This window comes from Xenopus laevis, chromosome 1S, assembly GCF_017654675.1.
Source record: "Xenopus laevis strain J_2021 chromosome 1S, Xenopus_laevis_v10.1, whole genome shotgun sequence".
Taxonomy (NCBI): domain Eukaryota; kingdom Metazoa; phylum Chordata; class Amphibia; order Anura; family Pipidae; genus Xenopus; species Xenopus laevis.
The window spans coordinates 9821226-9847643 of NC_054372.1; the positions used below are offsets into that span (position 1 = coordinate 9821226).

At 39.8% G+C, this 26418-nt stretch overlaps 1 protein-coding gene across 2 annotated transcripts; it reads left to right on the forward strand.

The window, feature by feature from the left end:
- Nucleotides 1–2621: 2621 nt before the first annotated feature.
- On the forward strand, nucleotides 2622–25136 carry immt.S (inner membrane protein, mitochondrial S homeolog). 2 transcript variants are annotated; one of them, XM_018242998.2, is made up of 15 exons: nucleotides 2623–2789; nucleotides 6464–6537; nucleotides 9467–9659; nucleotides 11103–11238; nucleotides 11371–11490; nucleotides 12604–12732; nucleotides 13229–13365; nucleotides 14846–14949; nucleotides 15431–15566; nucleotides 16344–16473; nucleotides 17847–17861; nucleotides 19843–20066; nucleotides 20147–20278; nucleotides 22658–22787; nucleotides 24385–25136. In XM_018242998.2, the coding sequence occupies exons 1-15, from the start codon at nucleotides 2745–2747 to the stop codon at nucleotides 24990–24992; spliced, it is 2313 nt and encodes a 770-aa protein (XP_018098487.1). In that variant the 5' UTR covers nucleotides 2623–2744; the 3' UTR covers nucleotides 24993–25136. The 2 variants fall into 2 exon arrangements, with proteins under 2 accessions (XP_018098488.1, XP_018098487.1); XM_018242999.2 differs by lacking the exon at nucleotides 17847–17861 and having other exon boundaries at nucleotides 2622–2789.
- The last annotated feature ends 1282 nt before the right edge of the window (nucleotides 25137–26418 follow it).

Below are 26418 nucleotides of genomic sequence, written 5' to 3' on the forward strand. Positions count from 1 at the left end.
AAGGTATGGGGAAAGTTTCCTCTTATGCTAGCCAATCAGCAGTCACCATTTATTGGACCGCTACAGTTCAATAATAAAAGCAATCATGTGATCTCATGCCCCCCAGGGAAACCAGAGCAGTGGCTGGGGGAGCAGACAGAAGGCCAGATATTGTCAGATTAGAGGTGAACAAATATTCTTATATATTCTGGGAATGGTGGTTGAAGTCAGATACAGCAGTGCAGGAGAATTCCTTGGATGGGACGTGCATAGTTTCCTGCCTCTCAGGTGACTTTTATGAAGCTAAATAGAGTAGATAAAAGGTAATCTTTAGATAGATAATATATAGGCAGGTCATATATTGATAAGTAATAAGTAATATATAGGTAGGTAATCCTGCATATTCTGCACAGCCCTTTCTTCCTGAAAAAGACTAAATTTCCCATAATGCACTGTAAAGAATAAAGGGGGGCAGGGACATCGCCACTGCCACTAGACATACCTCCTAACTGTCCCGTTTTTCATGGGACAGTCCCGATACCCCAGTCTTGAATTGTTACTGAAATGTCCCGACTTTCTCTTTGATCTCCTGCACTGAACAGCCAAAAAAGATGCAAAGTTTCTGACTTAATTGGCTTTTGGCAGAGAGGCCAGAATATGTGGCAGATGTACTTAGATACGTTTGTAATAATTTAAGATAAGCAAAGAAACAATTGTAACAATTTAAGATAACAGGTCTCTTGGGGAAACTGTGACTTGCAGCTTAAAGGGCAGTTCACCTTCATTAGCAAAACTGTAATAACACATAAACATCACAGAAATGTGTTCAAACTTTCATAACCTGCCAAATTTTTGTAAAATTAACATGGTAATTAGGGGGTGTGACCATAGAAATAGGCGTGGTCAAAAAAATTTGCTGGGCTCCAAACGGCAAATGTTTTTGTCCTTCTTTCTATTTCCAAAATGTTGGCAGGTATGACTAGATATGGTGTGGCTGAAGATTCCTTCTTCTCCTTAACAAAAAAACCTCCAAAAATTCACCTCTGGGTGGTGACATATCTGCCTCAAGGTGCTCAGTCCCTTCTAATGTTTAACCCAACAAGTTATATATAAAGTTATTACAGGAACAGCAGTGTCTGACTTGTGAATCAATGTAGCAGACATCAGTTCTCCTCCACGTCTGTTAATCAGCTGCTTTAGCTATGTTGTGTTAGGAGTGAGAACCTGCAGTGCAGAGAATCCTGCTTTTAGCAATTAAAAAGATGTAGAGACAATGCTGTGGTTCACCTTCCAGTTAACTTTTAGGGGGTTATTTATGAAAGACTGAATTTATCTCAATATTTTCAATAAAAAAATCTGACCAAATCCACACAGGTCTTTTTTCATTTGTTAATACATTTTCCCGAAAATTTTGTTTGCGGGAAAAAATTGTGAAAAATCAGATTTTCACAAATTTTCACCCAAAAACGCTGATTTCTTATGTTTTTTGCCCGAAAAACTTCAGGGTATTGCACTAAACCCAGCACATCAAAAAATCATTGGGGCTTCTCCCATTGGGGGTTATTTACTTAACTCTGAATGCAAAAATCACAAAAAAATCGTGATTTTTTTTAATAAAATCAGACTTTTAAAAAATCACAAATTTTTCGGAATTTATTAAACCCCGAGGATGGAAAAGTACGAAACTGAAAATGTCAGATCTGTTAAAAAGTCAATCGGAAAAGTCCCTATGATTTTTTTGATGTTCGCTGGGTTACGTGCAATATGCCGAAGTTTTCGGATGAAAATTCAGAAAAGATTGAGAAAATCTGATTTTTTTCCCGCAAAGAAAATTTTCGGGAAAATGTAATAATAAATAACCGTAAAAATTGATCGGCGTTTGTAGCAGAAAATATTGAGTTAAATTCGGACTTTGATAAATAACCCCTCCCCCATTGACTTATATACACCCTCGAGAGGTCTGAGATGCTGGATTTTCCGATTTGAACTTTTCCATCCTCGGGGTATAATAAATTCCAAAATATTTGTGATTTTTTAAAAGTCAGATTTTATATAAAGAAAATCATGAATTTTTCATAATTTTTGCATTCGGAGTTTAGTAAATAACCCCCTTAGTATATTGTGGAATGGCCTATTTCAAGCAACTTTTCGATTGGTCTTAATTTTTTTAAAAAAAATAATTTTTGAATTATTGGTTTTCCTCTTCTGAGCTGTTTCGAGCTTTCAAATGGTATATATACTTAATTTCAACTTCTAGCTGGTTGCTACGGTCTAATTTAACCTAGCAACCAGGCAGTGGTCTGAAAGAGAGCCAATATTTAATTAAGTCTGCAGAGCTGCTGAACAAAAAGCTCAATCATTTGAAGAAAAAGACCAATTGCAATTTAGTGTCTCAGAACATCACTCTCTCTCTCTCTACATTATATTAAACATTGTTTGAAAGGTAGCCCCTTAAATTCATACTCTAAAGTCCCTTTCCCCTAACATACCCTAAAGTCCCATTTCGGGACTACAAGTACCAGCATGCCTCAGCTATGGTGGCCGCATTGGCTCTCAGGGTTACAGGAACTAAGGGTAATGCCGCACTGTGTTTTGTGTAATTGTTCTTAATAAAGTTGTTGAATAAAAAAAACACGCTGTCATCCCACAGTGGGCGTGTCCAGGCGAGCGACGTAGGCGGTGCTAAAGGTGCTTAGCGGACGCGCCTCCATCCATGCCGTACTGAGCGCGCTCTCGGAGTTACCCTCCCTATTACACCGGAGAACATGCTGCGGGCCTGCAGAAAAGCCCAGGCGGCGGTACTCGCCAAGGTGAGTGTGGGGTGAAAGGGACATGATGATCGGGTGGGGAGCTGTCAGGGTTTCTTGCTGAAAGAACGAGATAGGGTATCACCTAAAGCCAAATGCCACAGCCGGGCTAATGCTCAGCCAGACGGAGGCCCCGGCTTTAAGTGCAGAGAGCCGTCAGCGGTCCCTTGGACTTCCGCACCAGCCAATCGCAGCTAACTCCTTTAATATACAGCCAGCCGACCACCCAATCGGATTCCAATGTCCTTGGCACTTTCGCCGATTACCCATTGGTTCAATATGTGACGCTCTGTGGGCGGGGCTAGCATCGGAGTGATATGTGTTCGTCCTATAACGTGGTTAGTTGTTTTGACAGACGTTACTTTAACCCAATGAGCGATGTATATTTTGGCAGCTAGTCTATAGCAATAGGTCATCGGCCGGTAGAAAGTTTCCTATAGAGTCAGTGGCTAATGATATTCGTGTGTGAGTGGCCCCTGAACTGCCTGCACCCCAGCTGACTTTCACTTGTGGCCTTTACTACTTTACTGGGAGGAAATACCTTTCTAAATAAATGGCTTTAAAGGGATTGTTCACCTTTAGATAACTGTCAGTATGATGTAGAGAGGGATATTCTGAGACAATTTGTAATTGGTTTTTATTATTTGTGGTTTTTGACTTATTTAGCTTTTTATTCAGCAGCTCTCCAGTTTGCAATTTCAGCAATCTGGTTGCTAGGGTCCAAATCCCCCTAGCAACCATGCACTGATTTGAATAAGAGACTGGAATATGAATAGGAGAGGCCTGAATAGAAAGAGGAGTAATAAAAAGTAGCAATAAATGTGTAGCCTTACAGAGCATTTGTTTTTAGATGGGGTCAGTGACCCCCATTTGAAAGCTGGAAAGAAACAGAAGAAAATGGCAAATCATTAAAAAACAATGATAAATAAATAAATAATGAAGACAAATTGAAAAGTTTATTAATATTGGCCATTCTACAATGTACTAAAAGTTAACTTGAAGGCGAACCTCCCCTTTAATTATCAACACCCAAGGAGCCCACACGTACAGATTCCTACAGTTTAACTAGACACTAAACAGGAATCAGACTAGAAATGCTCTATTACATTTACACTTACTACACCAGGGCAGCCCTATAACAGTGAAGATCCGGGCCTTCAAAGCGGGACCTGTTATCCAGAATGCTCGGGACCTGGGGTTTTCCAGATAATGGATCTTTCCGTTATTTGGATCTTCATGCTTTAAGTCTGCTAGAAAATCATGTAGTCGTTAAATAAAGCCAATAGGCTGGTTTTGCTTCCAATAAGGATTAATTATGTCTTAGTTGGGATCAAGTACAAGCGACTGTTTTATTATTACACAGAAAGGGGAAATCGTTTTTAAATATTTGGATTATTTGGATAACATGGAGTCTATGGGAGACGGTCATTCCGGAGCCTATTGGGTTTAGTTAATGTTTACATGATTTTCTAGTACACTTAAGGTATGGAGATCCAAATTTCAGAAAGATCCGTTATCTGGGAGGAAACCCAGGTCCTCAGCATTCTGGATAACAGGTCCCATACCTGTCTCACAGCCATAACAATGTACATAAGGACAGACTGTGCACAACATGAAGCTGTGAAAGACTATTCAAAGACTAAATAAAAACTGTAGAACTGTTCCTGTTGGAAACACAGAGGGGAACATGTACAGTATTTGGCAAGCCATGAATTGGCATCTTGTTAGTGGAACATAGTCCTGCCAGGCATCTTGTTATTGGAACATAGTCCTGCCAGGCCATCTTGTTAGTGGAACATAGTCCTTCCAGGCATCTTGTTAGTGGAACATAGTCCTGCCAGGCATCTTGTTAGTGGAACATAGTCCTGCCAGGCATCTTGTTAGTGGAACATAGTCCTGCCAGGCATCTTGTTAGTGGAACATAGTCCTTCCAGGCATCTTGTTAGTGGAACATAGTCCTGCCAGGCATCTTGTTAGTGGAACATAGTCCTGCCAGGCATCTTGTTAGTGGAACATAGTCCTTCCAGGCATCTTGTTAGTGGAACATAGTCCTGCCAGGCATCTTGTTATTGGAACATAGTCCTGCCAGGCATCTTGTTAGTGGAACATAGTCCTGCCAGGCATCTTGTTATTGGAACATAGTCCTGCCAGGCATCTTGTTAGTGGAACATAGTCCTTCCAGGCATCTTGTTAGTGGAACATAGTCCTGCCAGGCATCTTGTTAGTGGAAAATAGTCCTGCCAGGCATCTTGTTAGTGGAACATAGTCCTTCCAGGCATCTTGTTAGTGGAACATAGTCCTGCCAGGCATCTTGTTAGTGGAACATAGTCCTGCCAGGCATCTTGTATCTGTGCCCTGTGATCTTGTGGTTTGTCTCAGCCAGTCTGGTGCCTTTAAGCCTCCATGAAACCAGCGAGTCACTAGGAAATCCGTGAATTCATTTGCCACTTGGGATCATTTACTTGCCAGGGCCTTTTCTTATGGGCAGTATGATCTCCTGCAGGTGTTGCTGGGAAATGGAACATCCTGACATTTACATTTCAAAGGGAGTGTTAAAGGATAAATAAACTTTAAAAATAAGTGAATGTAAAATGGATGAGGGGCCTATTCTAAGCACTTTTGCCATGTACATTTATTATTTATTTTGTTTTTATTGCTTAGGAGAGAGTTGAGAATGGTTTCTAAAAAAAAAAAAAAAATCTAAAAGCCTCTTTCTCTTGACAGTAGGGATGCAACAAATCCACTATTTTGGATTCGGCTGAACCCACCCCCCCCCCCCCGAATCCTATGTGAAAGATTCGCTGAATACCGAACCAAATCCTAATTTGCATGTGCAAATTAGCGATGGAAAGAGGAAAACATTTTTAAAGTCCTTGTTTTGTGACAAAAAGTCATGTGATTTCTCTCCCTGCCCCTAATTTGCTTCGGATTTGGTTCGACCTGGCCGAAGGATTCGGCCGAATCCGAATCGAATCCTGGATTCCGTGCAACCCTACTTGACAACTTCCTTGACTACTTGCTGGTCAGACTGGTGGGAAACGGACCAGCAGGTGGCGCTGTTGTAACAAAATTCATTCATATTAACAGTACATGTATCCCTTAATATCTTGGAATTAAAGAAAAATAAATAATGAATGTAAATTGCAAAAGTTCTTAGAATAGCCCCCTCATCAATTTTACATTCACTTATTTTAAAAGTTTACTTATCCGTTAAAGGAACAGTTTCCGTGTAAAAATAAAAACAGTGTAAACCAAGAGAGCTGAAAAGCAGGAAGTAGTGTTCTGGCTATTATGTTACACATCCAGTCACTCCAGCCTTTATACATTACATTTTTGGCTAACTAACTATATTAGAAACATGTTTTATTTTGCACAGCCTATTTATTTACCCAGTTTTTATTTTTACACTGAACTGTTCCTTTAACAATACGGCTATACACACACTGCCTCTGTAATGTCATGCTGCAGGTTAACCCTATAATGACTATGGGAAATGCTCCAATGTGCAGAGTTTAGTCCATATTCATGTGAGTAATGTCACGTTCGATGCTATAGACCAGCACTTTCTGCTAAGCCTATGGGAGGGATGTATGGGCTCAGTGTATTTTGAATCTCAGGCCGAGCATAATAATAATAATAATAATAATAATATATTTCCCTTCTTCGTTCCCTATTAGGAATGCTTGTGTGGCAGAATATCCCTCCGTCCCTTACGTACATCCAGAAGCTACTCTACCACTCGATCATCTGGGTATGTGTGTTTTTTCCATGATACAGGCAATTTCATGGCTGTTATACAGGTATGGGACCTGTTATCCAGAATGCTCGGGACCTGGGGTGATCCAGATAATGGATCTTTCCTTAATTGGGATCTTCATGCCTTAAGTCTACTAGAAAATCATGTAAACATTAAATAAACCCAATAGGCTGGTTTTGCTTCCAATAAGGATTAATTATATCTTAGTTGGGGTCAAGTACAAGCGACTGTTTTATTATTACACAGAAAAAGGAAATATTTTGGATTATTTGGGTAAATCGAAGTCTATGGGAGACGGCTTTTCCGTAATTTGGAGCTTTCTGGATAACTGGTTTCCAGATAACGGATCCTATAACTGTTCTCAAAAACTGAGGTATGGGTTATTTATAAAAATCCACATTTTTCTGACCAATATTAGTATCCACGATTGGACCTTATTTATTATTAAAAAAAAAAGCTAGATTTAATCTGATCAGGGAATAACTAAAATTGAGCAAAAACCTGAATTGTACAATTTTTTCCCAGAAAAGACCAAACTTTTTGGATTTTTGCCGGAAAACCGTGATTTTCGGGCTAATTCCAGCGCAGACCACTCCAAATAGGATAGGGACTTCTCCCATTGACTTATATACAACGTCGGCAGGTCTGAGATGCCAAATTTTTGGATTCTGACTTCCTTGGGGTACAACAAATCTCGAAAAATTTTAGCTTTTTTTCCCCCTAAAATGTCGAATCTTATAGTTAAACTCGATTTTTTCAAGTTTTTGGCATTTGGACTTTAATAAATAACCCCCGTAATGTTTAGTTTTTCTTTTTTAGGAGAATGGAAAATGATATACAGTTCTGTACAGTTGAATTGATGGTTATAGACCTGAACATGTACAGTGGCCAATCTGCCTGGGCTCTTTTGGTCTCTGATTTATATAATAATTTATATAAGCAAACTATAGACCTGTAAAGCTTTACTAATAGTCTATCTAGTATAGGTCAATCTTAAAAACAACTGGACTTGCTGAGTAATCATTGAAGACGTTTCACTACTCATCCGAGCAGCTTCTTCAGTACAACTGACTGGTGTGGGAAGTTCTCAGCATATAAACTCTTCCACTAATCCAATCACAATGGCACATTGGAACTCTTCAAAGAGATGACATCTGAAGAAATTCACAGAGTTTTTGATTCTGTGTAGTTACTGTGATAGGATTATCCAATGTACATCCAAGACGTTGCAGCACACTCCAAAGTCAAAAAGATCGCTCAGGTTCGTTTTCAGTTAAAAGATCAACCTGATCTTTTGACTGAAAAGGAACCTGAGCGATCTTTTTGACTTCGGAGTGCACTGCAACGTCTTGGATGTGCATTGTGAAAACGTCTCCCGTAGCGACAGACTCGGGGCAGCAGCTCCCTGGTCACCCCGTGGAGAGGGTAAGCTGATCCTTGCACTTATCTATGTGTGTGAATAAACGTTGGAAATAACATGTGAAGGATTGTGTAATATGAGCAGGGCTCGGGGCAGGCGCACCCGAGCCAATTAGTACCAACGGTGAGGGGCCATTAACCGCTATAAAGCTTTGTATTCTAGAGGATCAAGCGAACAAAAAAGATATATATCTGTCTGAACCTCAAAATTGGTGTTGGGATATTTTCGGAATAGTAAAAGTAGGATTATCCAATGTGTCATGCAACTCCTAGATACAGGTGTTACTTGTGAGAGTTGCATGAATGGATGTGTGAAGTGTTCTGAATCCGCGAGGTACAGATGTTAGAACAGCATTGTATGTAGCAGACAGGTGGTGTTGAAGGCCCCCGCCTCTGTTCAGGGATGGTTTCTCCACCTTGACATGAATCGACTCTTTCACGCCTCGTTCAAACCAGCGTCTTCTTTATCCAAGATTTGGACCTTGCTGTCTTCAAAGGAGTGTCCCTTGTCTTTTAGGTGTAGAAAGACAGCTGAGTTTTGCCCTGTAGAGTTCTCCCTCCTATGCTGAGCCATTCGCTTGGAAAACAGTTGTTTTGTCTCCCCAATGTATAGATCTGTGCTCTCCTCACTACACTGGACTCAGTATACCACATTGCTTTGTTTTTCTTCAAAATACACAATGTGGGATTAGTAGAAAAGTCTGTTGAACTAAACCTTAGTTAAATTTACCTGCTGCAATTTGCCGAACCCTCTCAGAAGGACTAATGGGGGTTGTAGTTTTGCAATAGTTGTCAAAAATGTGTAGTCTAAAGTGCAATATTTATTTGCTCCCAAAATGACACACAAATTGCATGTATTTACTCGAGCAGTGAAATTTGAGATGCCAGTAGTTAGTAGCGTGTGAGGAAGCAACACTTGAACTACATTGAATCTTGTGCAGCAAAGCAGGAGCTTGTATTGACCCATAGTAACTTTCCCTATGGACTGCACCTTCTGTTAGTAAATGGGCTCCTATTGGAACGTTCTGCGTCAGATTATTCTGCTTTCTGTGTAGACTATTTGTTGTGTACATGTTACCCGTGAACTATACTCAATGATAATTGGCCTTTTTTTTTTAAAGGGGTTGTTCACCTTTAAATGAACTGTTAGTATGATGTAGAGAGGGATATTCTGAGACAATTTGCAATTGGTTTTCATTTTTTATTATTCGTGTTTTTCGAGTTATTTCACTTTTTTTATTCAGCAGCTCTCCAGTTTGCAGTTTCAGCCATCTGGTTGCTAGCGTACAAATTCCCCTAGCAACCATGCACTGATTTGAGTAAGAGACTGGAATAGGAGAGGCCCAAATAGAAATATGAGTAATAAAAAGTAACAATCGAACTTGGCTAACTCCCTTGACAGTTTTGACCATAAAAAAAATGTGAAATTTCGAATTTGAGTTTTCAATTCGACCCTTGATAAATCTGCCCCTAACTGTTTCATTTAATTTGTTTCTTTTTTCAGTTCCTCTGCTGCAAAGATCATCGGTGCCAGTGTTTTGCTCACAGGCGGAGGCATCGGGGGCACTGTTCTGTACGCCAGCTGGGACCCGCGATTTCGAGAGAATGTTGAGAAGACTGTCCCATACTCCGACAAGCTGTTTGAGTTGGCTCTGGGGGCTCCTGCTCCAGCCAGTCTACCTGTGCCAAAGAAACCAGTAAGAATAATAAGACTGGTTGGTTTTGTATTCCCCAATTACAGACAAACTCACTGTAATTCAGTAGTCATTTAAAATTCTTTTGTACAAATTAAATTCAGAGTACAGGTATGGGATCCGTTATCCGGAAACCCGTTATCCAGAAAGCTCCGAATTATGGAAAGGTTTTCTCCCATATAATCAAACAATACAAATTTTTAAAAATGATTTCCTTTTTCTATGTAATAATAAAACAGTAGCTCGTACTTGATCCCAACTAAGATAGAGTCCTGCAGCGGGTCAAAAACCTGTGGTACCCTGTGGATTGCGGGTAAAAGATCCGGGTGCGGATATAGACGCGGGTCAATGGTCGCAGGTCGGGCCGCAGGTCTTCTCAATAGCGATTTTTACTCTTTTCTGTTCACGCCTACTTCCGATGATGTCACTTCCAGTTTACAATAACAGCACTTCCTGTTCTACTCCTTTTTCCCCCCTGATCACGTCTACTTCCGATGTCACTTCCGGTTTACAATAACAGCACTTCCTGTTCTACTCCTTTTTTTCCCTGATCACGCCTACTTCCGATGATGTCACTTCCTGTTCTACACCTTTTTTTTCTGACCACGCCTACTTCCAATGATGTCACTTCCGTTTTATAATGACAGCACTTCCTGATTCTTGATGGTCAATGGATCGTGGATCCAGGTTGCTGATTGCAGGTTGCGGCTATGGGTCGGGTAAGGGTTCCAAAAAATAGACCCGCGCAGGACTCTAAACTAAGATATAATTAATCCTTACTGAAAGCAAAACCAGCCTATTGGGTTTATTTAATGTTTACATGATTTTCTAGTTGACTTAAGGTTTGAAGGTATGAAGATCCAAATTACAGAAAGATCTGTTATCTGGGAAGTCGAATTTCTAAAGAGACAGTAAATGATAAATTTCTAGGGATGCACCGAATCCACTATTTTGGATTCGGCTGAACCCCCGAATCCTTCACAAAAGATTCGGCCGAATACCGAACTGAATCCGAACCCTAATTTGCATATGTAAATTAGGGGTGGGAAGGGGAAAACATTTTTTACTTCCTTGTTTTGTGACAAAACGTCACGCAATTTCCCTCCCCGCCCCTAATTTGCATATGCAAATTAGGTTTCGGATTCGGTTCAGCCAGGCAGAAGGATTCGGCCGAATCCGAATCCTGCTGAAAAAGGCCGAATCCCGAACCGAATCCTGGATTCGGTGCATACCTATAAATTTCTATATTCGAATTTTCACATTTTTTCAAATTTTTTTAATCCGAATTTTGACTTCGACCCTTGATAAAACTGCCCCTAAATGTTTACATGACTTTCTAGTAGACTTAAGGCATGAAGATCCCAATTACAGAAAGATCGGTTATCTGGAAACCCCAGGTCCCCGAGCATTCTGGATAACAGGCCCCATACGTGTATTCTCTTCCAGCTGAAATCTGGTCCTCTTCAGATTTCCTCGATGTCTGAAGTGATGAAGGAATCCAAGATGCCCAAGAAAGAGAAGGTTGAGGCTCCTCTATCACCACCACCACCTCCCCCATTTACTGAAAGTTTGAATTTGGAAGGTAACTGTGTATATATTGGGTTAAACATGAAGGAAACTGCTTTTTTGGGTTAGCAAGGGGCACTTGGCATTGGCTATACCTTGATTTATGTTAAAATTCTCCCTCAATAATTTGCATTTTCTTTTTGTTCAGCTTCATCACATGTGGCACAAATAATTTCAGCAACTGGGGAAGCCGTGTCCGTCCCAGCTCCAGCCGTTCACAAGGAAGAGTCTCCCAAGATCCCAGAACTAGTGCAGCCATCAGTCACAGGTATTTGATCAGGCAACCTGTTATCCAGAAAGCTCTGAATTACGGAAAGGCCTTCTCCCATAGACTCCATTATAATCAAATAATCCACATTTTTAAAAATGATTTACTTTTTCTGTAGCTTGTACTTGATCCCATCTTAGATATAATTAATCCTTATTGGAAGCAAAACCAGCCTATTGGGTTTATTTAATGTTTACATGATTTTCTAGTAGACTTAAAGTATGATTATTCAATGTAAAGCAATAAATCCAGCAGCACTCCGATATGTGAATCTTAAAGTATGATTATCCAAATTACAGAAAGATCCGTGATCTGGAATACCCCAGGTCCTGAGCATTCTGGATAACAGGTCCCATACCTGTAGTAACATTTGCACAAGTACACCAATGTGACGAGGAAGCAGTCCAAAGCTGGAATTGTTTAAAGGAGAACTAAACCCAAAAAATGAATGGTTAAAAATGGCATATTTTATACAGTGAACTTATTGCACGAGGCTAAAGTTTGAGCTTGTCAATAGCAGCAATGATCCAGGACTTCAAACTTGTCACAGGGGGTCACCATCTTGGAAAGTGTCTGTGACACTCACATGCTCAGTGGGCTCTGATTGGCTGTTGAGAAGCTAAGCTTAGGGCTCGTCACTAATTATCCAGCAGAAAATGAGCTTCCCTGGCTGTAATATAAGCTGATGCTACAGGTTTGCTGATTATTCAATTCTGATGCTAATTGCACTGGTTTCTGTGCTGCCATGTAGTAATTATGTGTATTAATTACTAATCAGCCTTATATTGTGACATTTCTATTCTATGTGTACTGTATATTGTGAGTGGGTCCCTAAGCTCAGTAAGTGACAGCAGCACAGAGCATGTGCAGTGAATCAGCAGAAAAGAAGATGGGGAGCTACTGGGGCATCTTTGGAGACACAGATCTTTACTGCTAAAGGGCTGTGGTTGCCTTGGGCTGGTACAGAAGCACAAAACATAACGTACAACATTTCTAGCTGCTCCTTTAGTTAGGCTTTAGTTCTCCTTTAAGGTATTGTTGCTGCAGAAGTTACATGTGATGTTGTGTATACTTTAGAGTTAACATTAAATTAGATTTTTCTTTTTTTCAAAGAGGAGCACTGCAAGGAGTGTGACCATGAGGCTGTTCATAAGTCTGTACATAAGTTGAAAGAAAGGCCGGCTGAAGAGGTGTCGGCTCGCCTTGTTCAGCAAGATAAAGTAGAACAAGAAAAAATTAAATGTAAGTGGCTCTAATGCTCATTTACTGGTATATGAAAGAGTGGGGCCTTAGTGAGGCAATATACACCTGTGTTAAACATGAACTCATTAAAGGGATACTGTCATAGGAAAAAAAAAAAATTCAAAATGAATCAGTCAATAGTGTTAGAATCCAGTAGAATTCTGCACTGAAATCCATTTCTAAAAAGAGCAAGCAGCTTTTTTTTTATAATTAATTTTGAAATCTGACATGGGGCTAGACATATTATCAATTTCCCAGCTGCCCCAAGTCATGTTTATACGGGCAATAAGGTTATCCAGATCCCACCTTCGGACTAGAATGAGTCCATTGCTTTTTCCCAATTTGCCTGGTGACCTGAATGATTTTGGTAATTTCGGCTGAACTTGCACTTTTACATAAGTCCATCATGAATACAATAGCTAGCATAACCTGCAGTTGCTTGTACGTATCCGCTCCAGTTGGGCAAGGGAATGATGCATTTGCTGTTGTGTTGTAGTTATTGCTGCATCATTGGAGGACGCGCTCAGCAAAACCGCTCGGGTTACACTGCAAGCAATCGGCACCCAGGAGGCAGCAGTGCAGGCCGTCAATTTCCATGCACAGAAGCTTCGAGAAGCCATGGATGAGAACCAGGTAAATAGCACCCCACCAGGGTTGTCAGGTTGGTGGTTTTCCAGCCAAATTGGGCTATTAATTTAAAGCCCAGGTAGGTTTTGAAAGTACAAACTAGCCAAGGTGCGGATTTCGGCTACTTTTTGGGCCTTTAGCTGGTTTGTACCAGCCAAAGATTTTTCTTGCCCTAATGTGCCAAGCCAGCATCTCCCAATGCATGTTGGGTAATGTAGTTTGTGTTTAACAATTTGCCAACTGCCAAGTATAATGTAAGACAATACCCAGCATGCAGTGGGACTGACTTGTGTAGAAGTCGGGAGTTACCATCACTCTTAAAGGGAATGCTAAAAATGTAAAAGTTAAAAATCAATTCCTCTCCCCTCCATTTATACGGCTATCCTTGATAAAGTTAACTCTTTTTAATATTTAATGCATAAATATTGCAATAAAATCTATCTTCCAGTTGTGCACAGTGTTTTAAAAAGGCGATGTGGCGACTTTGCACTTACGTGCGCGCTCCAATCTCCTGCTAGCCAACTTCCTTTTTAGAACCGGGAAGATACTTGACAACTTTACAGATGATTTTCATTCTGCATTCTTCTCCCTTTTGGTTTGCGTAATTTATTTCCCTAAGAGCTGCGAGCAGAAAAGGAGCGAGCATGAGCTCACTGACTTTGTAGGGGTTTTATTTGGTCCTTGACAGATTTAAGGCTGACCTGTTTGCCGCCTTCATTGCTCGCAGCTCTTAGAGAAATACCGTGCCAAAAATGTAAAAAAAAAAAAAGAAAAAGGGAGACAAAGGTAGGCTGAAAATCATCTGTAAAGTCGGCAAGTAACTTCTGGATTTAAAAAGGAAGTCGGCTAGCAGGAGATTGGAGCGCGCACATAAGTGCAAAGTCGCCACATCGCCTTTTTAAAACACTGTGCACAACTGGAAGATAGATTTTATTGCAATGTTTATGCATTAAATATTAAAAAGAGTTAACTTGGACAAGGATAGCCATATTAATGGAGGGGAGAGGAATTGATTTTTAACTTATACATTTTTAGTTTTACTTTCCCTTTAAGCATTCTCACATTTTCTGGTGGCTTTCCTCAAAGTCACCAGTCAGTTTCCTCAATTTCAGACAATTTTGGGGAAAAAATTTTGGGCCACCAAAATGTCTAGGGGTTGAGCTGTTTTACCCCCGGTGATGGTTGAATCTATACCGTTTTGCTTCACGGAAAAATTTGGTTTTTTTTCACATGTATTCATTTAATTTTCAGACTTTTTTCGCTGCTCATATTGTGCTATTTTGGGGCTACTTTTGAAGTGCCTCTTGGCTTGTTTTGGGCTGGATTTGTAGCTGAATTTGGCTTGTTTTGAAAATGAGTCCTGGCAACCCTGCACCCCACACACATTGCGGACCTGTGAAAATCCAAGTGCTCTGACTGGCTACTGAAACTATTTAGGACTGTGTGTATTCATATAGTTTATAATCGCATTATTACTTTGCTACAGATTTCTGCTGACAAAAAGTCCTTGCAGTGGCGTGATTTGGAAGATGCCCTGAAGGTACGAAGCAAGGCTGTTGATGAAGCAGCTGATTCTCTGCTGAAGGCAAAGTTAGTACCTGTATTATTATTATATTTCACAATTACCTATTGGCAATGAGTTTTTTTTTTTGTGTAGATTCCTGCTATTTTTATAGCTTGTTTAAGGGCAGAGACACGCGCTCAGATTTGGGGAGATTTAGTTGCCCGACGATAAATCTCCTCTTCTTCGAGGCGACTAATATCCCAAACTGCCTCCAGCCGGCGATTTAGATTCTATCCAGCGAGAGGCAGCTCGTCCTGAGGCAGCTTCAGGTGACTTCGGAAAATGAAGCGCACCGATTGCCATCTTAGTGGCGATTTCGATTCTAGCCGACAGGAGGCAGTTCGGGATGATTAGTCGTCCCAAAAAAAGGGCGATTTATCACCGGGTGACTAATCTCCCCGAATCTGAGCGTGTGTCTCTGCCCTAAGGCTTGACAGCACAGAAGGTCCTTTTCAACTGACTTCTGTGGAAGTAACTGACCAAATGTAAATATGTCGGTGTTCCTAGGGAGGAGATTGAGCGAATGCAGAGTATCATTGGTGATTCTAAGAAGAGCCTTATCAATGGAGCCAAGCCTCTCATCATTTCAGCAGAGGAAAACTTGCACCACATGATCGTCGATCTGGACAACGTTGTTAAAAAAGTAAATCGATCTTTTAGCATTTTCTCTGTTTATGTAGAATTATAAATCAGCGCTGTTGCTGCCACTGACAGATGCATATTCTGGGAAGTATGGAGGCTCTGCAGTGTTCTGTCTCTAATTTAAAGGGATACTGTCATGGAAAATGTTTTTTTTCAAAACGCATCAGTTAATAGTGCTGCTCCAGCAGAATTCTGTAGTGAAGTCAGTTTCTCAAAGAGCAAACAGATTTTTTTATATTTAATTTTGAAATTTAACATGGGACTAGACATATTGTCAGTTTCCCAGCTGCCCCCAGTCATGTGACTTGTGCTCTGATAAACTTCAGTCACTCTTTACTGCTGTACTGCAAGTTGGAGTGATATCACCCCTCCCTTTCCCCCCAGCAGCCTAACAACAGAACAATGGGAAGGTAACCAGATGGCAGCTCCCTAACACAAGATAACAGCTGCCTGGTAGATCTAAGAACTACACTCAATAGTAAAATCCAGGTCCCACTGAGACACATTCAGTTACATTGAGTAGGAGAAACAACAGCCTGCCAGAAAGCAGTTCCATCCTAAAGTGCTGGCTCTTTCTGAAATCACATGACCAGGCAAAATGACCTGAGATGCACCTACACACCAATATTACAACTAAATACACTTGCTGGTTCAGGAATGACATTTTATATTGTAGAATGAATTATTTGCAGTGTAAACAGTTTGTCATTTAGAAATAAAAACGACACCATAAAAATCATGACAGAATCCCTTCAAAAATACAACTTTTGGTTTACAGGTAGAAGCCGCCCAGTCTGAGGCCAAGATAGTGGCTCAGTATCATGAGTTGGTGTCACTGGCACGGAAAGAGTTTCAGCGAGAGTTGGACAGTGTCACCCCTGAAGTACAGTCTGGCTGGAAGGGTTTAAGTAATTATTTTTTTTTTTTTATCACTTTGGGCATTATAGGCTTCGTCACTGAAAAGAGACCCATCTGAGTTTAGTGTAAACATGAGGGTTATATTGTGCCCATTGGCAAATGTCCTGTATAAATGTGCCACACGTGTGTGTGTGTATATATTAGGGATGCACAGAATCCACTATTTCGGATTCGGCCGAACCCCCGAATCCTTTGCGAAAGATTTGGCCGAATACCGAACTGAATCGGAATCCCAATTTACATATGCAAAGTAGGGGTGGGAAAGGGAAAACATTTTTTACTTCCTTGTTTTGTGACAAAAAGTCATGCGATTTCCCTCCCGCCCCTAATTTGCATATGTAAATTAGAATTCGGTTCAGCCGGACACAAGGATTCGGCTGAATCCGATCGTGCTGAAAGGTTGAATCCATATATTTATATATTCCAATATAAGAAAGCACTTACAGATCTGGATCGTGCAGGTTAAAAAAAAATCCGTTGGATTGTGGCTGCATCTGTGCATGTGTGCGACCGCCAGTATCAGATCCTTTATGATGCGATCGTTGGGCCCTAGGACCCACGATTGGATCAGCCCGATATCGCCCATTGGGATACTTTATCATAATACAAGATTTTTCTTAAGACCCTTGGTGCCGTTTATAATATATATTATGCATATAATATATATATATATATATGGGACCACAAAACCACAATGTAAAATCAGGGACTATTTTGGATTCAAGATTCGGCAGAATACTGAATCGAATCCTAATTTGCATATGCAAATTATGGGTGACAAATTATGGGTGCCTTGCTTTGTGACAAAAGTCACGATTTCCCTCCTCGCCCCTAATTTGCATACGCAAATTCAGATTCAGTACGGCTGAGAAGAAGGATTTGCCTGAATCCTGCAGAAGAAGGCCGAATCCCAAACCGAATCCTGGACCTGTCGAGGTTGTATATAAACAAATGGGAGAAGTCCCAATGAGTTTTTGATGTGCGCTGAGTTTCGTGCAATACCCCAAAGTTTTTGGAGTTTTCGGGTGAAAATTCCGAAAAAAAATATGGAAAATCCCATTTGTGAAAATCGGATGACAAATCCAAAAAAGCAATTTTTGGGGAAAATGTAATAATAAATAAGCGTAAAAACCAGAGTGGATTTGATTGGAGTTTGTAGAAGAAAATTTTGAGATAAATTTGGATTTTGATAAATAACCCCCTAAAACTGTAGCCTTACCCTTTGCTCAATGCACCCTGTTGTTGTGTCAGTAGTAACCCCTATGTTGTGCGTTAGATACGGTGCTGTGTGCATTGTATTGCTGCATCTGCAGTGTCTCATGATTTCCATTAACCTTTCCATCCCTTCCTTTTTCTGTTTCAGAAATATCTGATTTAGGTGAGTTTTGTTTCTCTTTGACAACAAACATTTAATTCACCACTAGGAGGCGCTTGATTGATCACTCCCTGAAACCTGTGTGTCTGTTTGTCTAAACCCATGCATGACACAGGTGTATTCCGTGTGTATTCCGTGTGTATTCCGTGTGTATTCTGAGTGTATTCTGAGTGTATTCTGAGTGTATTCTGAGTGTATTCAGTGTGTGTATTCTGTGTGTTTCCGTGTGTATTCTGAGTGTATTCTGAGTGTATTCCGTGTGTGTGTATTATGTGTATATTCTGTGTGTATTCTGTGTGTATGTTGTGTGTATGTTGTGTGTATTCTGTGTGTATGTTTTGTATATTCTGTGTGTCTGGGTACCTACATTTCATCATTATTCTCATTCTGATCTACTGTCTCTTTATCACTGAGGTTCTGTCCATGAAATGGGAAAGGCTGTGCATTGAAAGATCTGATCAAGCAGCTGCAGTCGATGCAGTAATGTGGAACTGTAGATTCCATTTAGAGGAATATTTAGGGTGTTGGTGTAATATACAGGTCAGAGATCAGGGCTCGAGGCTGTAGGAGACACTGCCCCACTGTAGGGGACTGAAGATTAAAGGCTAAGTAAACCTTTAAAATGTATGAATGTAAAATTGATGAGGTTGCTATTCTAAGCACTTTTGCAATTTACATTCATTTTTTTAAATTCCAAGTTATGAAAGGGGTTGTTCACCTTCAAATTAAGTTTTATGATGCAGAGAGTGATATTCTGAGACAATTTGCAATTGGTTTTCATTTTTTATTATTTGCGGTTTTTGAGTTATTTATCTTTTTATTCAGCAGCTCTCCAGTTTGCAATTTTAGCAATCTGGTTGCTAAGGTCCAAATTCCCCTAGCAACCATGCATTGATTTGAATAAGAGACTGGAATATGAATAGGAGAGACCTGAATAGAAATATGAGTAAAAAAACAATACATTTGTAGCCTTACAGAGCCAGTGCCGGACTGGAATGCCAGGGGTCCACCTGAAAACTTTAGCTGGCGAGCCCACCCGTAAACCGTAACCATGGGCACACTTTCCAAACTATTATTACTCCTCTTCTCCTAATCTTTTATATCTACTTACTATACTTTATTATTATTATTACTATACTATACTTCCATTATTAAGCCTCTTTTTTACCATAAAGAAATAGGGAATGGCCATGAAATAGGCCAAATGGTTAGAAGCAAGAGGCCCGCTGACACCTGAGCCCACCTGGAGTTTTCCTGGTATCCCGGTGGGCCAGTCCGACACTGTACAGAGCATATGTTTTTTTAGATAGGGTCAGACCCCCATTTGAAAGCTGGAAAAAGTCAAAAGAAGAAGAAAAATAATTAAAAAAACTATAAAAAATAATAATGATGATGACCAATTGAAAAGTTGCTTAGAATTAGCCATTCTATAACATACTAAAAGTTAACTTAAAGGTGAACCACCCATTCAGGGATACATGTGCTGTTAATATGAATGAATTTTGTTACAACAGCGCCACCTGCTGGTCAGTTTCCCACCAGTCTGACCACCAAGTAGTCAAGGAAGTTGTCAGGAGAAAGAAAGAGGCTGCTCTGATGTTCTTCTGCTTAGGAAAGATGTGAGAAAGGTTTATAATTTTTTTCCTAAGCAGAAGAACATCAGAGCAGCCTCTTTTTAATATCTTGGAATTCAAAAATAAATAAATAATGAATGTATATTGAAAAAGTGCTTAAAATAGCACCCTCATCAATTTTACATTCACATATTTTAAAGGTTTAGTTATCCTTTAAAAATGTAATGCCATTTAATCAAACCCATAATTAGTAGCAGTGACCTTTGTGCTCTCTAGAATCATAGGAATGCTGATGGAAATAATTGTGGAAGCAATAAAATGCCATGGCTAAACTTCACCTTATGTATTTGCAAATATCCTGAATGTTGTGGTCTCTAGACCGGAGTCCTAACTTTTTTTGTTCTGTGTAGCGGGGAAGCTAAGCCCAGACGACCTGAATTCCCTGATAGGCCACGCCCACCGGCGCATCGACCAATTGCACAGGCAGCTGGCGGAGTACAGAGCAAAAGAGCAGCAGCACATCGAGGCGGCTTTGGAGAAGCAGAAACTGGAGGATAAAAAGGCGCTGGAGACTGCGGTTTCCAAGGCGCTAGAGCATCACCGAGCCGAAATCCACCTGGAGCACGAAAAAAAGGTCAGGAATGTAGAAGTTTTTCTGTAGGTTCTTTAGAAACTGTATTATGGGAAATGTGATTAATCTTGTGACTAATGCAGACGGAAGAAGTGCGAGACGTGATGGAGGTGGAGATGAGAACCCAGCTGCGCAGACAGGCGGCCGCTCATACTGATCACCTGAGGGACGTCCTGAATGTCCAGGAGCAGGAACTGAAAGCTGAATTCCAGCAGGTGAGAGGCTGCACCATATCCAAAACCTGTATCATTACATCTAGTATTTTAGTTCAAGAATTTTCTGTCTGATAGGGGAGACGCTCATATGGGGTCTGTAGCTTAAAGGAAAACGATACCTCTCAAACAATGTGGGTCTCTATAAAAAGATATTGCATAAAACAGCTCATATGTAAAACCCTGCTTCCTGTAAATAAACCATTATCATAATAATATACTTTTCTAGTAGTATGTGCCATTGGGTAATCATAAATAGAAAATTGCCCTTTTAAAAAATAAGGGCCGCCACCTGGGATACGTTAGGTCACACGAGCCAATTAACAGACAGAGTTGTGTCTTTTGCTTCCAGACTTCTTCCTGTTACAGTTAGAGCTGCAGCATTTCTGGTCAGGTGATCTCTTCCTGTTACAGTTAGAGCTGCAGTATTTCTGGTCAGGTGATCTCTTCCTGTTACAGTTAGAGCTGCAGTATTTCTGGTCAGGTGATCTCTTCCTGTTACAGTTAGAGCTGCAGTATTTCTGGTCAGGTGATCTCTTCCTGTTACAGTTAGAGCTGCAGTATTTCTGGTCAGGTGATCTCTTCCTGTTACAGTTAGTTGCAGAATTTCTGGTCAGGTGATCTCTGAGGCAGCACACAGACCATCACAAAATGGGGGTTCAAGGCAAGAGATGTAAAAGGACAATATTTACTTTAATATATATATTGGTATGACAAGATTCTTTAATATGCCACTTAATTTGATATAAACTATCTGTTGCTTAAGTATTAATTTTGGGGGTATAGTTTTCCTTTAACAAGAACCTGGCACAGCTTCACTTTTAATGAGCTTGTAATTAGCCAAGAAGTGCCGTGGCAACTCCCAGTTAAGCATATAATTATAAATACATTGCTCTGATCCCTTCTGTTTAAAGGGAAGTAAAACTGTATATATACACAAAATGTTGGACAATGACCTCCCACACAGACACACAGAGAGCCAGGCCATGAGGTGGTGAAGTAGCTGGGTTTCTCGCAGTAGATTTTCAGAGGAGTATCGGAAAAATTCTTATTTGTTCAAGTAGCATCAGGGTTGGCATCTGAAAGCAGAGCGATATCCTAAAACTTCAGTGTCGACTGTGGTCAGTCCACCAAACTGAACAGCAGGTGGCGCCATTGTTTCAAATTGAAAACTAGAAAGAAGAAACTTTACCCCCAAAATAAATACTTAAGAAACAGTTTATATCAAATGAAGTGGCATATTAAAGAATCTTACCAAACTGGAATATATATTTAAGTAAATATTGCCCTTTTACATATTTTGCCTTAAACCACCATTTTGTGATGGTCTGTGTGCTGCCTCAGAGATCACCTGACCAGAAATACTGCAGCTCTAACTGTAACAGGAAGAGATCACCTGACCAGAAATACTGCAGCTCTAACTGGAACAGGAAGAAGTCTGGAAGCTAAAGACACAACTCTGTCTGTTAATTGGCTCATGTGACCTAACATGTATGGTATGTTTGTGTGCACCGTGAATCCTAGAATCCCAGGGGGCGGCCCTTATTTTTTAATATGGTAATTTTCTGTGTATGATTACCCAATGCCACATACTACTTAAAAAGTATATTATTATGAAAATGGTTTATTTTCATGAAGCAGGGTTTTACATATGAGCTGTTTTATGCAATATCTTTTTATAGAGACCTACATTGTTTGGAGGGTATAGTTTTCCTTCGAAAGCATTTATTTGCTTGATGGGTTAATGATTCCTTTAAAGGAGAACTAAAGCTTAACTAAAGTAGCTATAAATGTTGTACATGATGTTTTGTGCTTCTGTACCAGCCCAAGGCAACCACAGCCCTTTAGCAGTAAAGATCTGTGTCTCCAAAGATGCCCCAGTAGCTCCCCATCTTCTTTTCTGCTGATTCACTGCACATGCTCTGTGCTGCTGTCACTTACTGAGCTTAGGGACCCACTCACAATATACAGTACACATAGAATAGAAATGTCACAATATAAGGCTGATTAGTAATTAATACACATAATTACTACATGGCAGCACAGAAACCAGTGCAATTAGCATCAGAATTTAATAATCAGCAAACCTGTAGCATCAGCTTATATTACAGCCAGGGAAGCTCATTTTCTTCTGGATAATTAGTGACGAGCCCTAAGCTTAGCTTCTCAACAGCCAATCAGAGCCCACTGAGATGGTGACCCCCTGTGACAAGTTTGAAGTCCTGGATCATTGCTGCTATTGACAAGCTCAAACTTTAGCCTCGTGCAATAAGTTCACTATATAAAATATGCCATTTGTAGCCACGTTAATGTTTAGGGTTTTATCTTCCTTTAATATAAAACTGATATAATACATGAGACTTACCCCATTGTTTCCCCCAGTCATTATCAGAGAAACTGTCTGAGCAAGAGTTGCAGTTTAAACGTCTGGGCCAGGAACAGTTGGACGGCTTCACGCTGGACATTAATTCTGCCTATTCCCGACTGAAGGGCATTGAACAGGCTGTTGAGGGTAAGTTTTGTTATGAAACAAACACCATAAATCAGGAGTGGAAATTGGACCGACAAACTGAAAGTCTGGAACTTTTTTACAGTTAGAGGCCCATTTATCAAAGGTCCAGTTTCGAATTCATGTGAATTTTTTTTAATTCGAATATACTCACAATTCGACTGGGAGGTTATTTAAGAAACAAATTGAATGTCTAATATTCGATCAAATGGTTTCCGACCTGAAAATTCAAATCGTATTCGATTCGTACAAAACGAGTTTTTCTCCCGAAAAAAAACTCGAAAGTCAGGAAGGCTATTGACCTCTCCAAATGGCTCAACCGACCTCTGCCATTGACTTGTACATGAACTCGGCAGGTTTTAGGTGACGAATATTTGAATTAAGACTGTATAATTTACATTCGAATAGCGGGATTAAAATTCGAATGTGTGAATTGTGAAATTCGAAATTTACTATTCGACCTTTGATAAATCTGCCCCATGAACTAGAAATTCGACTAATTGAAATTTAATATAAAAATCACATTTTAAAAACTCTGCTGAATGGGATCGACCCCAAAAACGAGAACCAAATTCGATACGAATTCTAACAACTCGATCCGAGTTTTTTCTCCGAAAAAAACTCAAATGTCAGGATAGCTGCAAACAACGCTAAATTGATCCGTGGACGTCTCCCATTGACTTAAACAGCAATTCAGCAGGTTTTAAATCCTAAAAATAGAATTTGATTTTTTTTAGAAAAAATTCTAATTTGAATTTACCATTTGACCCTTGATAAATTTGCCCCTTAGAGGCACAAGGGTTGAATTTTGAATTCATGTGAGGTTTTTTTTATTTATTTTTTTTTAAACTTCCATGAACTTGAAATTCGACCAGTTGAAATTTATTATAAAAATCACATTCTTAAAATTCTGGTGAATAGGATCGACCCGAAAACTAGAACCAAATTCAATTCGGATTCTAAAAACTCTGACTCCAAATTGATCCCTGGACCTCTCCCATTGACTTAAACAGCAATTCGGCAGGTTTTAGGTGGCAAATAGTCGAAATCGAGTTCTTAAAGGCACATAGAGTATGATAAATTGCAAAAATCTAATTTGAATTTTTTAAAAACTCAAATCGAATTTGATTAACGAATTTAACAGTTTTGACTATAAAAACTTGCCGTTAGGGGCAGATTTATCAAGGGTCGAATTTCGAATTGAAAAACTCAGAAATTCAAAAAGAACTACCGAAATTAAGTCAAAGGTTTTTTTTGGTTGAATAGGTCAGTTTTCGATCGAATAGGTCCGTATTCGGCCGAATTAGATTGTATGAATCGAAGTAATAGCGCATTAGATCGAATTCGATTTTTTCGAATGGTTGAAGTTGAATTTTTAAAGAGACAGTACATGATAAATTTTGATATTCGAATTTTGAAATTTTTTCAAATTCGAATCGAATTTGGACTAATCCCTAATCGAAGTACACAAAAAATAGCTTGAAATTAGTTTTTTTTTTTCATTTGAAAATTCACCGCGACCTTTAATAAATCTGCCCCTTAGTGTCTGTCTGTGTCAAACCCCTCCTCACGCACGTGGAATTGTGTTGATATATTTCAGGGCATGCGGCTGCCGAGGAAGAAGCCAGGAAAGCCCATCATTTGTGGCTCTCGGTGGAAGCCCTTAAATTCACCATGAAGACGGCAGTTGGCGATTGCCCCACGGAACCACTTGAAACTGCCGTGCAGGGGATCCGATCCAGTTGTTCCAACAATGAGTTCACAGAAGCCTTGGCTGCAGCAATTCCCCATGAATCCCTACACCGGGGAGTGTACAGCGAGGAGTCCCTGAGAGCGCGATTCAACTCCGTCCGTAAATTAGCCCGTCGGGTTGCCTTGATCGATGAAAGCAGACACAGTCTGTACCAGTATTTTCTGTCTTATTTACAAGCCCTTCTTGTGTTCGAGCCCAAGGAGCTGAAACCACCAACTGAACTCGGCTCCGACGATCTCGACACCTTCACGTTACTTTCTTATGCCTCTTACTGCGTGGAACGCGGAGATCTAGAATTAGCGGCGAAATTTATCAATCAGCTAAAAGGAGAGCCCAGGAGGGTGGCCCGTGATTGGCTGAATGAAGCCCGGCTAACGCTGGAAACGAAACAAATCATAGACGTCCTCTCTGCCTATGCCAGTGCCGTGGGATTGGGCACAACACAAGTACAGTAGGGCACATCAAAGCAAATGAAGGAATTTAATATTTAGTTGCAGCTTTGAAATTCATTATCCCGGCACCTATGAAATCAACCGCTTTTAAAGGGCAAGTCAACCCCAAAATAAAAATGTGCTTAATAAAAGAAATCCTAATTCTAAGCAACTTTTCAATATACGTTCATTACAAATTGTCAGTTCTTTTAAGGGGGGGGGAGGTTCACCTTTATGTTAACTTTTAATGTGTTATAGAATGGCAAATTCCAACCAACTTTTCAATTGGTTTTCTTTTAATTTATTTTATATATTTTTTAATTATTTGCCTTCTTCTTCTGTCTCTTTCCAGCTTTCAAATGGGGGTCACTGACCCCACCCAAAAATGAAATGCCCTGTAAGGCTACACATTTATTGCTATTGTTACTTTTTATTACTCCTCTTACTACTCAGGCCTCTCCTATTCATATTCCAGTCTCTTATTCAAATCAGTGAATGGTTGCTAGGGGAATTTGGAACTTAGCAACCAGATAGCTGAAACTGCTAACTGGAGAGCTGCTGAATAATTCAAAAACCACAAATAATAAAAAATGAAAACCAATTGCAAATTGTCTCAGGGTGGCTCACCTTTACATAAATAGTTTGTATGTTGTTGAATGGCTCATATGTTCTTAATTTTTTTTATAGGTCTTGAATTATTTACCTTCTTCTGACTCTTTACAGCTTTCAAATAGGGGTCACTGACCCCAGGTAAAAAGCAAATGTTCTGTAAATGTTATTGCTACTTATTATTACTTCTCATTCTATTCAGGTCTCTTCTATTAATATTCTAGTCTCATGCATGGTTGCTAGGGTAAATTGGACCCCAGTAACCAGAATGCCAAACTGGAGATCTGCTGAATAAAAAGCTAAATAACTCAAAAACCACAAATAATAAAAAAAAAATGATGACCAATTGCAAATTATCTCCGAATATCACTTTTTACATCATACTTCATTAATTTAAGGACGAACAACCCCTTGGTGAGATTAGCTTTTGACTATATTATGTTGACTTTCTCTTTCTCTCTCGTCGGAGATATTAAAGGTTTTTAAATCCTATTGAAGAAATGAAAGAATTCTCAGCCAGTGTTGAGTTACACAGGAAAGCAGAGATTCCATACAATTAGTCAAGGAGCAAGAAGCTAAAAGTCTACACAACAGCATTAGCTCTTCAAGATACACATTTACACAGACTTGAGTATTATTATTTATATTATTATTATTGTGTATTATTTATATTATTATTATTGTGTATTATTATTTATAGAGGAACACTGCCAGTTCCATTCCCTGCTCTTCATGCTCCACACGTCTCTATACAGAATAGTGACCCACCTGAGCTCTATATAGTCTATATACCCTATATACTATATACTATACCGTATCCTAGTTGGAGTCACGTTGCCGG